General features: G+C 39.7%; 1 protein-coding gene across 1 annotated transcript; it reads left to right on the top strand.

Annotated features, from left to right (window-relative positions):
* The first annotated feature begins 2,205 nt into the window (after nucleotides 1-2,205).
* On the top strand, nucleotides 2,206-5,456 carry LOC307248728 (uncharacterized protein). The gene is made up of 5 exons (XM_080025204.1): nucleotides 2,206-2,281; nucleotides 2,615-2,722; nucleotides 3,097-3,238; nucleotides 3,908-4,044; nucleotides 4,230-5,456. Exons 2-5 carry the CDS (start codon nucleotides 2,656-2,658, stop codon nucleotides 4,289-4,291), a joined length of 408 nt encoding a protein of 135 aa, XP_079881330.1. The 5' UTR covers nucleotides 2,206-2,281; nucleotides 2,615-2,655; the 3' UTR covers nucleotides 4,292-5,456.
* Nucleotides 5,457-13,075: the final 7,619 nt, after the last annotated feature.

Genomic DNA, 13,075 nt, shown 5'->3' with positions numbered 1-13,075 from the left:
GACATCAGCAAAATGGCTTTTTTTTACGGGTTTCAATATTTTCTTTTGTTACATTTTCCAGAATAATATAAATTTGGAAACTTTTATCCAAACCATGCTAATCAGGGCTGTTAGCATCGCATCTCTTTGGATGCTCCACCTTTCAGTAACTGTTGTCAGAAAGTGTTGTTAGCCTCACTCTGACTTTGACCCACAGGCTTTCTGCAAGCCTTTTAACAAGTAAAGGCTCCCTCCTGCTTACCTTGAGGAAGAATCAGAAATAATACTGTTCAACAGGGTTAACCACAGGCTGGATATGATGGCAAGAGTTGGCCCAAGTTGTGGTTCTGCACAATCAGCCATAAAAATGCAATGTGTTGACATGTGTTGTAGATCTGACATGAATGCCAGTTATTTTCAAGTTAAATTCAAGTAATTTTGAAGTGCATTTCTCCTACCCTTGCAATCCTATTTAAGCTTAGTTTTTTGCTTTGTGTGTGTGTGTGTGTGTGTATGTGTGTGTGTGTGTGTGTGTGTGTGTGTGTGTGTGTGTGTGTGTGTGTGTGTGTGTGTGTGTGTGTGTGTGTGTGTGTGTGTGTGTGTGTGTGTGTGTGTGTGTGTGCGCGCGTGTGCGTGTTTAATGCTCAAAATGTTCTGGGGGAGGACTACCCGACTACCTGACCCTACTTCATATGTCCCCGCCAATGTTTCAACGAAGCCTACGCCCATGAACTGTGACGTTAAATATGCAAGATGGCTGTTCAGTATGGTCATTGCAAAACAGGTCATTTTAAGAGAATGGAAGTCAACTTCTCCTCCCTGCTTCAGAAAGTGGCTGAATGATATGGTTTCTTGTTTATACCTTGAATACATTTGTTTTTTCTTTGTCTTCCTCCCATGCCAAGTTAAAAAAAAATGTGGGGCCTGTTCATAGAACACATCAGGAGGGAAAGACCACAAACTGGGTCCTTATTAAAAAAAATGTAATTCCTTTTTGAGTGTACTTGTAATGCATTGTGCTATGGAATGTGTATCCACATCCTGGGACTTTGCCATCGCAATTGCTGTAGGCCTGCCTTGATCCCCTCTGATTCCGGTCTCCAGGACTTCTTTCTATGAGTGGACATCTCGTCTATCTAACTTGACATGTGCATATTTTCTCTTTTCTTGCACTGAGTGAGTGCTGGCTGTCTGTTTTTGTGGTGTTTTTTGTTGTTTATGGTCTTATTCCGTATTTTCTTCGTGCTTGTCTTTTATTATTGTATTGAAATTGTGTATAAATAAGATGTATAAAAATAGCACTAACGTTTGCCAGGGCACAAACCCAGAGATTTTTAAAACGGTTGATGGCAAACTGATAGTGGACGACAAATGTTTAAACTTCATTGTCACTAAAATGAGGATACTTTGCCAGGATGAAATTGTAAGAGAGGTTAAATGCTAGCGACTTCAAAACACTTCTGAAATAGTCTTCACCCATGCCCGATGTTAAATTGCGAAGATCTTTTAAAATGAGCAGCGAATCAGGGAGCTATTAGGGGTCAAAGTTGAATAAAGGCATGAAAAAACTGACCTAATAAACCTTTACATAATCATAACTCAGGCTGTGTTAGACTTAGCGGCACACAATTTTATAGTCAAATTTATCATCCCACGACACACAAAGAAGCCTCTTGACGCCTTCCAACAGGAAGTACTTTATTTTGAAATGTGTGAAATTCCCACTAATATTTACAGGTGATGTTTATAAAAACTTATCCTATGTTAGATCAGGAAGTGTTTACCTTCTTAAAAGATTCGATGGTTACCAGGTCATTTCAAGGGTTTGGACGTACGAAACAAATAAGCTGTTGTGGCTCCTTATTGTGATTTGACGTACACACACACACACACACACACACACACACACACACAAACACACACACACACACACACACACACACACACACACACAAACACACACGCACACACACACACACACACACACACACACACACACACACACACACACACACACACACACACACACACAAACTAATCATTGTTTTTGTAATGAACACCTTGCTGGCAAGAGTCCATTAGCTGAAGTTAGTTCCTTCTTTGGGAGGGTGATGTGTTACTGTCCCTTAAAGTGCCCATTGTTCATGAACAAACAGTGCTGTGACACTGATGAGAATGTTATTCAACTGGTAATACCAGCCCTACCTGTGGTGTTATAAAGGTAGGTTTCTGACCAACAGGACCAGTAGCTATTCAGAGAGGAAGGATCTCCACAGCCTCAACTTGTTCTGCACTACTCCAGGTCTGTTACAGATTAGAATGATGCTGGTGAAAGAAAGACATCTTGTGACCATCTTTTGTATTATTATTTAAAATGTACTTGGCTTATTTGACTTCATTGGATATGCAGCCTGATTTGAAGTGTATAACTTTGTTTGAAACTTTTCTGCCGTAGCAGTTAAAAGACAGTAGTCCCCAGATACTGACAGAGAGATGGAACTTTGTTAAGATGTGGTTATAGAGAACACACACTCTTGTAATAACTTATCAAATACATTTTTTATATTTTAACTGCTTGTGAAAATGTAACTTTTTTAAAGATGATATTTTGCATGTCTTTCCTTTGTCTCTGTAGCTATCCGTTGAGGTTCAGAGTGGTGGTGTATACCGGACATAATGAAGATTCCCATTCTGCTCTCTGCAGCCCTGCTGCTGCTGCTGCTTCCTGGGGTTCCAGCTGCATGTGAGCTTCACAATAGTTTTTTCTTTCAAAGGTTTTCATTTGTACTGAATATATAAATGTCCTCATCTATGCTCATTGAGAAGAATTATATTGTGATAATTGTAAAAGTGTATATTTTCCTGTTTGCATTTATTTTCATATTGAATTACAAATTGTTTTTCTGGTTTCTCTTATAAAAAAGTTTTTCCCCTTGCTAAAAATGACAAAGAAAACGACATAACTAATTGTTGCTATTGCAAAGAAAAGAGAGTGGGCCTATGTCCATCTCTATCACGTGCACACAAAGAAGATAACTTGACGATTGCAGTTGAAGAGCATTGTTTGTCCTCTCCTTATTTTATTGTCTGTACCAACTAAGACTTCCTTTGTTTTAGTTTCTAGTCAAACTCCCATTCAAATCCTGGTGACAAACTCTGTCACACCCAGCCCTGACAGGACCTACAGCACCTATGTGGTTTACAGAGGAATCCTGATTGGTGGAATGAGGAGACTGCAGGACTCCAACACATACTTCAAGTAAGTTCATCACATCAACTGAGTCACAAGAAGTGTGACTCAAGAACTGAGTCACAAGAAAGAAAAGACACAGTACTTTTTTTTTTTTAAATATATATTTTTTGGCATTTTTATGCTTTATTGATAGTGTAGAGACAGAGTTGAAATGGGGCAGAGAGGGGAGTGACATGCAGAGAACGACCGTGGGCTGGAATCGAACCCGGGTCCGCTGCTGGCCGAGGCCCATGGGGGGGGGGACGCCCTATCAACTGAGCAAACTGACACGGTGCTTTTTATTTGATAGTCAGATGACTTAATCTTGCACAACCGGTATTTCCAGTCAAGCTGAAAGGCAAGTTCTGGAAAGTGCACACAGACTGGTGTCAAACGAACATGAAGGTCTCATGTCTGAATAAGAGCCCAGGTTAGATTAGATTAAAATCACAACACCAATCTTGGTGCGCTTCTTCAATATTTCTTTGCCACCGAGTCTGAATTGAATGTTGTCAGATTAATTTATAGGTGAAACATGCAGAGAGGAAGCATTCCATCATCAAAGACCACTGTAATAAATGTAGTATCTCTAAAAACTGCTATCAAATAACGTTTTGTTGTGAAAGCCATATGCATGTATGGCTTCACTGTGAGAAGACGAGGGCCCTAAAATGTCATCTACTGTTTTTATCACAGGTTCACCTACACAGAGGACCAAAACTATGGGCCGTTCCTGCAGAGTGTCAACGGTTTGGCTGGATGTCCTGAAAGACGTACCTACTGGCAGCTGCTGGTCCAGTCAAGCAACGACACAACCATCAGACCTAATGTTGGTGAGTTCAGAGGAGAACACTCGTCTGTCTGTCTCTCTGTCTGTCCGTCTGTCTGTCTGTCTGTCTGTCTGTCTGTCTGTCTGTCTGTCTGTCTGTCTGTCTGTCTGTCTGTCTGTCTGTCCTTTACAGTCACCATGCAATGTATCTTGTTCTATAATCTCGTTTCATCTTGATCTGATTTGCAGGTATTGGATGTTACATTCCCAATGCAAATGATACAATCATCCTGAAGTACTCCACGTACTGAAGAATCAAACAGCTACTGGACAAATGGGATGGAAGCCAGGGTCAGCTGTGTGATTATGTATTAGGTTAGTTTGAACAGTGATAAATGACATAACACAAGTCTAACTGCCAACAAGGAAGAGTTGGCATTATGGGAATCCACCTTCAGCAGAAAGTTCTTGCTTGGTAAACAATCTACCCCTTGAAGGTTTATTTTAATTACTTGGGGTGTGTCAATAAATACCACTGCTGTAGGCTACATATGCGTTCTACAAACCTTTCTGTATTGAAAATAAAACCTCTCCTTCATGGCATTAAATCTATGTTAGACTAAATTACTTTTTGTTCAATATTTTGTTGTCTAGTAAAATTACAGAAAATGTAAATTATGATACTTTGTCCACACGCTCTCATACACACACACACACACACGCACACACACACGCACACACACACACACACACACACACACACACACACACACACACACACACACACACACACCTTCCAGTCACTGTTAGACAATTCTGTTTAGCCTCACTCTGACTTTGACCCACAGGCTTTCTGCAAGCCTTTTAACAAGTAAAGGCTCCCTCCTGCTTACCTTGAGGAAGAATCAGAAATAATACTGTTCAACAGGGTTAACCACAGGCTGGATATGATGGCTAGAGTTGGCCCAAGTTGTGGTTCTGCCACGTATGCAATGTGCATTAGGCCTACTGATAAGTAAAATTCAAGTAATTTTAAAGGTCGTCTTTTTCTAACTATCACTGTAATACTTTGTTTAGTTTAACCATAGGCGTAGACTGGGGGGTTTAAACATCCTTTTTACCTGTAACTGTATATTTCCCAATGATTTCAGACACCCCTAAAGTGGACCGTACTATCTTAACCTTGCCCACCTCCTACCATTGCAGTGGCTCGCATTGCAGTGGCTTTGGACTAGCATTGCCCAAGTAAAGGCAATGAAAGACAGTAATGTACGTAGCTAGCTAGCTAGCTTGTTCAACTCAATACACTTAACTTTCTTACTTTCACGGTTCCTGAATTAGATTGTGCCAAGTGTCTGGGGGTGAATGCTTACGTTATCTATTTTTTAAATGTTTGCCTTAATTTACAGTTAAGCTAACTAGATAACATTAGCTAGCTATAAAAGGCACAATTTGGTGCATAGAAATTCACCAGCATGTGTGTGTGTGTGTGTGTGTGTGTGTGTGTGTGTGTGTGTTTTTGCTTAATGCTGTAATTTCAATGTTGAAATAAAACCTATGCCTATGGTTTTAGCTACATGACAGCACTGAAACACACCATGTATGACAACCTTGCACGACAACCTTGCACCTGCTCTCTTGTGATGTTCATGCTGGAAACAGGGACAGGGAAAGGCAATGCAATCCATAACAGTGTATTTTTGCTGCAATGGGCCTTTAAGTTGAAGGAGGTATAGTGTTAAAGTGTGTCCACCCCAATACAATGGAGGTGAAAGGAAGGCCATATTCAAACAGTTTATTGACCTCCCTTTTGTCGATTTACAGCATGTCACATTTTACAATGTCATCTACTTCCTTGTCAGCAGTGTTGACAACTGTTTTTCCCTTATGCAAATACCTTAAAGCAGGGATGTCAAACTCATTTTGGTTCGAGGGCCACATACAGCCTCTCTGATCTCAAGTGGGCCGGACCAGTAAAATAATGGCAAAATAACGTACATATGTCAACTCCAAATCTTTAGCTTTGTTTTTCAGTAATATGCTTAATCATTCAGCCTACATATGTAACCTATATTATCACGGATTACAAGTGATCTCTGTACCCCCAAATGTCTTAGTAAAGGTTGCTGCTGGCCACGGGAATAGGAGGTGCGGCGCTGAGCGCCGCAGCAAAAGTTTGGGGATATTTTTTGACACAATCAATCATCAATATTAGCATGCTATTTGGCCACATATATTGGCCTATTTACAGCCCTCAGAAAACTGACAGCTCTTCTTAGATGCAAGTTCATCAATTCATGGCTTAAAATCCTGAGCTGTAGAACGTTCTGCAGACATTCCTAGCTGTAAGCCACATAAGTTTCTAACAGTTGGGAGCGTATGCGATGTGCGGATATGGCACAGGCTCCATGAAGAATGACATTTTTTTTCAGAATTGATTCAAATCGGCCGAATTGATTCGCGGGCCAGATCAAAACGTGTCGCGGGCCTTGAGTTTGACACATGTGCCTGAGGTCTATTCACGCGCCGGCTGAAGATATGGCTGAAAAATAAAATGAAAACATCGCCTCAAACTAGAGGTCCTCCTGTTTCCAGGGAATGTTCTTGTGATACTGTCAGTCCCTTAGAGGCTTAGAAAACACTGTGAGAAGCAAGACACAGAAGCTCCCCAGCTACCACTTAGCTTGTAAATAGTGCATAAAGTATATACATAGTGTGAAAGTGGTTTGTTATTATTGTTTTTATATTTACTTAATGGTTTGTTTGAAAAATGTTTTGTGATGCTTCCTCTTTTATTAGTGTACATCCCATGAATCATCATATGTGGTTCAAAGTCTTCATTCAGTCTAATTTCCTAATGTTTTTTGAAAGTAGAGACAACATTTCTACCAAAAAGCGTCTGGACCAAATTTTATATTAGTCATGTTTTGTGCACTCCCCTACTGTGTTTTGGAAAATTTCCACTGCATTTTTTAAGCTAAGGCTTAGGAGAAGCAATTTCAAGAGCCAAAACAACTCAACAGGATGACTAAAGGTTCTTCTTTCACACAAATTTCCAGGTTTTTCAAAAATCGCAATACATTTTTCAGTATTTAAGCCAATTATTTATATACACAATGGTCTAGGACATAAGTAGACCTCAGAAAACAAAGGTCTAATGTGTTCTAAACATTTCCATATAAAACACTTTGGTATAATTTATCTTCTTGCACATTTGAAATAGGTATTTATAGAAGTATGTAAAATCGGAGAAAATACCCCTAGACCTCAGAGGGTTAAAGGAACCAATACAAATCAACACGTGGAGGGATATTTTATTTAGGCGCCATTGAACACAGGCGCTTGTTTAATTTTTCACTTTTGAAAAACATTGTCATTCAGCCAATTCCAACGCCGCCTCTGATCACATTTGGATGTGCAGTCAATGCTGAGTCTTCACCACTTTGTGAACTTCAGGATGATTTGCTCATTTGCACTGGGAACGTAACATCCAATTCCTGCAAAAAAGGTTCATAAAGTGTTTTATAATGTGGTACATTACAACAAGACAAAAGGCTGATCCACAGACATGTTCACAGTAGACTCACCAACATCCAGTCTTATGATTTGACCATGTGGAGTCTTGACCAGCAGCTCCCAGTAGGTGTGATCCTTGTCTTTTCCAGCCACACCGTTCACACTCTCCAGGTAAGGGCCCCAGTTTGGATTCTGTGTGTAGGTGAACCTTTAGGACCAAACACAAGAAAAAGTCATTCATTTTGAATGTGAGCAAAAGCTGCTGTCACTGCAAGCAACGTTGTATTTGGCTAAGTACCAGAGCCAATGTTTAAATAATTATTCCATATAAATACCGTCTGTGCTTATGATGCAAGCATATTTTACATTTTATATTTTATATGTATTTCAATCATAATGTCACACTTGGGTATAATTTGTTCTGCCTCCAACAGTCAGAAAGTTTCAACTGAGTTCTTGTCTCAGTTTTACAGTTGCTTCTTAATTTAAGTGTAATAGTTTAGGTATTAGAGTCTTTATGTGAAAATGAAATACATAATTACAAATTACAGCCATTAATATTAACACCAACAGATCTAAAATCGTCATCCCTCGTACGCGCAAATGAGTTCATATGTGGGTTCAATCTAATAATGTTTCCAGATAACGGTGAATAAGCTGACTGACGACAGAGGATCAGGCGCACGCACACACACACACACACACACACACACACACACACACACACACACAGAAGGAGTGATGGGACTTGGGACTGTGTGCGGCACTCAACCTCGGATAGAAAATGTATAGTAAGATCATTTCCAATAGTTATATGATTGTGTTGATAAAGACTGTAAATCCTCCACTGAATATCAACCGGGTCTGATGCAAGGTTTTTCATTAAATCAATGTGGGACCCCAAAATAAAAATATGTATTTTATGAAAATAATTTAACTTTAAAGCATCTTTGAAGTATATTGAAATGCCTATGAATCACTATTTTTAAAAAAAATTAAAGTTAACTTGGAAGGTAATTCTGAAAACAAAGTTTAAAATGATTAAAAATAAACAGTTTTTGACTGTCATTCTCGGTTGAGTACAGAAGTTATGATCTTACTTAAAGTTTGCATTGGAGTTCATGGTTTCATTCAGTGCGCTCAGTAGGATCCCTCTTTGGACCAGTGTGCTGAAGGTCTGAGTGCTGCCCAGTAAACTGTTCTCCACCACCACATCAATGGGAACTAACTTGCTTGCTGAAAATGGAACAGTATTCATTCATATAATGTAGTGACAATCACCTAATACTGTGAAAGAAAAACACATGGATTTTCCAGAAAATATAAAAAAGACGAACACTTAAATCCAATAGGGGAGAACGGGATAATCTGAGACACTTTTTACATTTGCTCCCCTCTAAGCGAGCTCAAATGATTTATCACTCAAATTTACACACTCTGCGACCTATACGAATATGTGACCATAGAGCATGCATGCGCCAACCGAAAATCAGACTGGTTGTGCGACCAGACCAAATGCAGTAATAAAAACTATATAAAAACGTAAGATGCTTACAACATCACCATGAGGTCCTCTCTTTCATGGCAAAGGGGAAATGAGAGGGGCTTAAAAACATATATCTCACATGACCACAAATGTGTTCCGTGTCCTAGATACAGGGGGTGTCTCACATTACCCGATGTCTCACATTCCCCCGTCCTCCCCTATAAAGTTTTGTGTCCTCTGTGTCCTGTCTTGAAATTCCTGCATTTTTCAGTAATGTTTTCAGATTTCAAGCACATTTCAAACCTTGTTATACACTGTACTGTATATCCAGTTATAATGAAAAAATCCAAAGCTTACTTGCGGTCAAGGTCCCAGGAATCAGGAGCAGCAGGGCAGCAGAGAGCAGAGCGGGCATCATCATCATGGCTGTTGAACCAGGAGACTTATTAGCTGACTCTGTGTCCACTGTTACTTCCACGCTCACTGTTTTATTGCAGTCATCGCTGTTCATACACTGGGGAGAAAGGCACCATTGTTGATTTAAGTTAGAAAAGGCTGATAATGTTTTCCAAAAAAAAACAGCTCAAATGTCACCTTAAGGATAGGTTATGATAAAAAAAAACGATTCGCACTGCTACATTTTGTAAACCATACAATGAGTAATGACATTCAAATATAACATCGTCATAATAATCTTCCATCACCTTGCCACATACAAGTAATCTAATACAATCTAATAGAAATTAGTGTTGCTTGCTGTGAACTTTGTGAAGGTGGGGTGAGGTGCTTGAAAGTGATTCATAACTACCAACTTGATGACAGTATACTGCTTATATAGTATTTATGATGTGGCATCATTTTAATATAGTTTATCACAAATGTTCCTGTCATACCAGCAGGGGTCTCTGTACGCCTAAAACATGGTCTGTGATCATTGTCATGTGACCTACTTCACCAGTGGAAATATAAAGGTGTATTGGACTCTGAGATCCTATGTAGTATAAATGTGCAAAGATTTTAGAAATCACTTCATCCAGCCTGAGAAAAGGCAGAAAGAGTGTTTTGTGATCGCACTGTCTAACACTACATACAAATTTAAAAATGTAGGGTTAGGATTAACAGAACAGCTGGGCCAAGGGAAGACTGAGGGAAGAAAAACCTTATTCATTATATTATAATAGTGATTTTATAATGATAGAACGCCGGTTCCGTATGGGTGAAGTATTCCCTTAAGTATATTTCAAAGTCACACACACACACACACACACACACACACACACACACACACACACACACACACACAAATGCTTTATATCTTGGAATATAAATATTATGCCCTTATCAGCTTACCTTTTTCACGTCATATCTTTGATGTTCTCTAAATGGTAGGAAAAGTAAATACTAAGCACTAAAGTACATGTAAACAGATTTATCAACTTCCAAGAAATATCCAACACACACATTCAACACATAAATACACAACCATCTTATGACATTGATTTTAAGAGTGAAACTAGCCAGGGAGCCAACTAAAAGGAGTTCAAGCATTTAACAAAACAGTAGTGACCACCGGGTTGTCACAACCCTGATGACTAAATAGATATATGGTCAGATGGTCGACATATAGGCAAAGATTGTCACATCATTTAGAGATCCACAATTGGTTATGGCCTTGAAAAAGCATCAGAACAAAGAAAAAGAAATGGACTCTGCAGCCCTCTAGTGGCCTCTTTGTATACACACACACATGTGTGGGATTTGGGAATTTTATTTTGCTTATATGCTTTCTTGATGAGTTAGAAGATGGGAAACCACTCATTAAACATGAGTGTACAGACAGCAGCCAGTTAGCCTAGCCTAGCCTAGCCTAGGGCGCTACAGCCTGGCTCTGTCAGAGCTCTGTTAAAGGTAAAAAAAAATGTTTTTTAAAAAGCTCACTAATTAACCATTTATAAGTTGTTTGTTTAATTAATTAAAAAACAGTGAACCTTAAACTCTGTCATATTAATCCATTCTGACTGCTTTGAGAATGAACTGCCAACCCTTTTAATAAGAAAATGATTAGTGCTGAAGTCCAGTGTTAAAGGAAGCCGTGTGTGTGTGTGTGTGTGTGTGTGTGTGTGTGTGTGTGTGTGTGTGTGTGTGTGTGTGTGTGTGTGTGTGTGTGTGTGTGTGTGTGTGTGTGACCTTTAAGGGAACAAAGGACAGGTAAATTCAGGTTTGGTGTGTCAAGCTCAGTGGCTTGATGATTGCCATTATGTGAGGAGTTTTCATGTTGTCGAACAATCTTTTTTTGTGAACAATTGTTTGTATTGCACACTTGCAAGACATATTGTTATAAACATGTTCCACTTTTCCCTCCCTCCCTCCATCTTGGTTTAGCCTCACACTACCAGTATTAACAAAGATATATGTTTCTATGTTTTAAGTCGTTCTGTCATTACAGAGGAAGCCTTCTTCCACATTTGCAACGTAGTGACCAGAGCTTTGTTCAAACAGTGTAACAGTAATACTCAGCCTAGGCTCTGTAAACGGGCATGTTGCTAGCTACGGTGAGCCCCCTTTGGTACATATCCTTTGTTAACATAACCATTGTACAGAGCCGAAGCCAAAGTGGAACTGGGTAGACATTGAGACACTGAATATAAACGTTATACTTTGTATCTAAAGGCTTTTTTCATCCAGTTTAAAACCCCAGTCAGATGCCAGTGTGAAGTAGTTCATCTCCCAGGTTTGACACCAGGTGTTTTGGCTGGAGAATTCCTCCCCTCTGGCATGTTAGATGACAGAGAGGAGACAAGAGGGGGGCAGAGTGACACACAGACACACACACACACACACACACACACACACAGAGAATAGTGTGTACCTGTGCATTGCATGGCCTTGTGTATTCTTTCATGTCTAAACATGTTGGGTTGGAGTGTGGCAGCAGATTCAGTCTCTGAGATATGCGGCCCTTGTTAACCAGTCATGGCTTGTTGCCATATTTGTCACATCCCCAAAGAATTCGACTGTGTCTCTAACTCCAACAGGATGTGTCAGAGCAGCCCCAACACCAACACACATGGAAACATGTCATCACACACACACACACACACACACACACACACACACACACACACACACACACACACACACACACGCACGCTCGCACACACACACGCACACACACACACACACACACACACACACACACACACACACACACACACACAGACACACACACACACACACAGAGACACTACTACTGTATATGCTACCTCAAGATCTCAGATGGTATGGTGGTGTTATGTTTGAAAGATAATGTTTGAAAGATATTCTTTCAGTGAATGTCAATTTATTCAAAACTGTTTTAAATTGTTGAACCATTTCAGGAGCTATAAAAGCAAATGGGAAATAGTTTAATTTCAGTTTGGTGATACGTTTGTACTGTATTTGAAACACATAGATAAAAAAAATATATTTTTAGTTTTTTGACTCACGGTCACCTCAAAGGCTAACCTCACACAGTGGTTGAGGTTTGCTTAGGTGGAGTTGGCACACACACCAATAGAGCAAAACTAATCTGTGGATGAAGGATGTGAAGAAAGCAGTGCATGTATTTGAGCCAATTTGAAAAGGGTATACTTTATTTAGGATAACTAGTGATAGGGATGCTCCGTTGAAAGCAGACTTAGCAAGCAGTTGCCCTAGGGAGAAATCTAGTTTTGTGAACTAAAGCTATACGAAGTACATACACTCAACAAAAATATAAACGCAACACTTTTGTTTTTGCTCCCATTTTTCATGAGATGGACTTAAAGATCTAAAATTCATTCCAGATACACAATTGTACCATTTCTCTCAAACATTGTTCACAAATCTGTCTAAATGTGTGATAGTGAGCACTTCTGCTTTGCTGAGATAATCCATCCCACCTCACAGGTATGCCACATCAAGATGCTGATCTGACATCATGATTAGTGCACAGGTGTGCCTTAGACTGTCCACAATAAAAGGCCACCCTGAAATGTGCATTTTTTTGCTTTATTGGGGGTCTGGGGACTCAGAACCAGTCAGTATCTGGTGTGACCACCATTTGCCTCATGCA

The sequence above is a fragment of the Ammodytes marinus genome, assembly GCF_949987685.1.
Source record: "Ammodytes marinus genome assembly, chromosome: 3".
In the NCBI taxonomy this organism is placed as follows: Eukaryota; Metazoa; Chordata; class Actinopteri; order Uranoscopiformes; family Ammodytidae; genus Ammodytes; species Ammodytes marinus.
This window is presented reverse-complemented; position numbering and strand designations above follow the sequence as displayed.

Excerpts from the sequence above, each read along its gene's own strand:
- LOC307248728 (XM_080025204.1), top strand. The coding sequence starts at position 2,656 with ATGAAGATTCCCATTCTGCTCTCTGCAGCCCTGCTGCTGCTGCTGCTT. Across the intron at positions 2,723-3,096 it reads TCCTGGGGTTCCAGCTGCAT|TTTCTAGTCAAACTCCCATT; the intron begins GTGAGCTTCACA and ends CCTTTGTTTTAG. Across the intron at positions 3,239-3,907 it reads GACTCCAACACATACTTCAA|GTTCACCTACACAGAGGACC; the intron begins GTAAGTTCATCA and ends TTTTTATCACAG.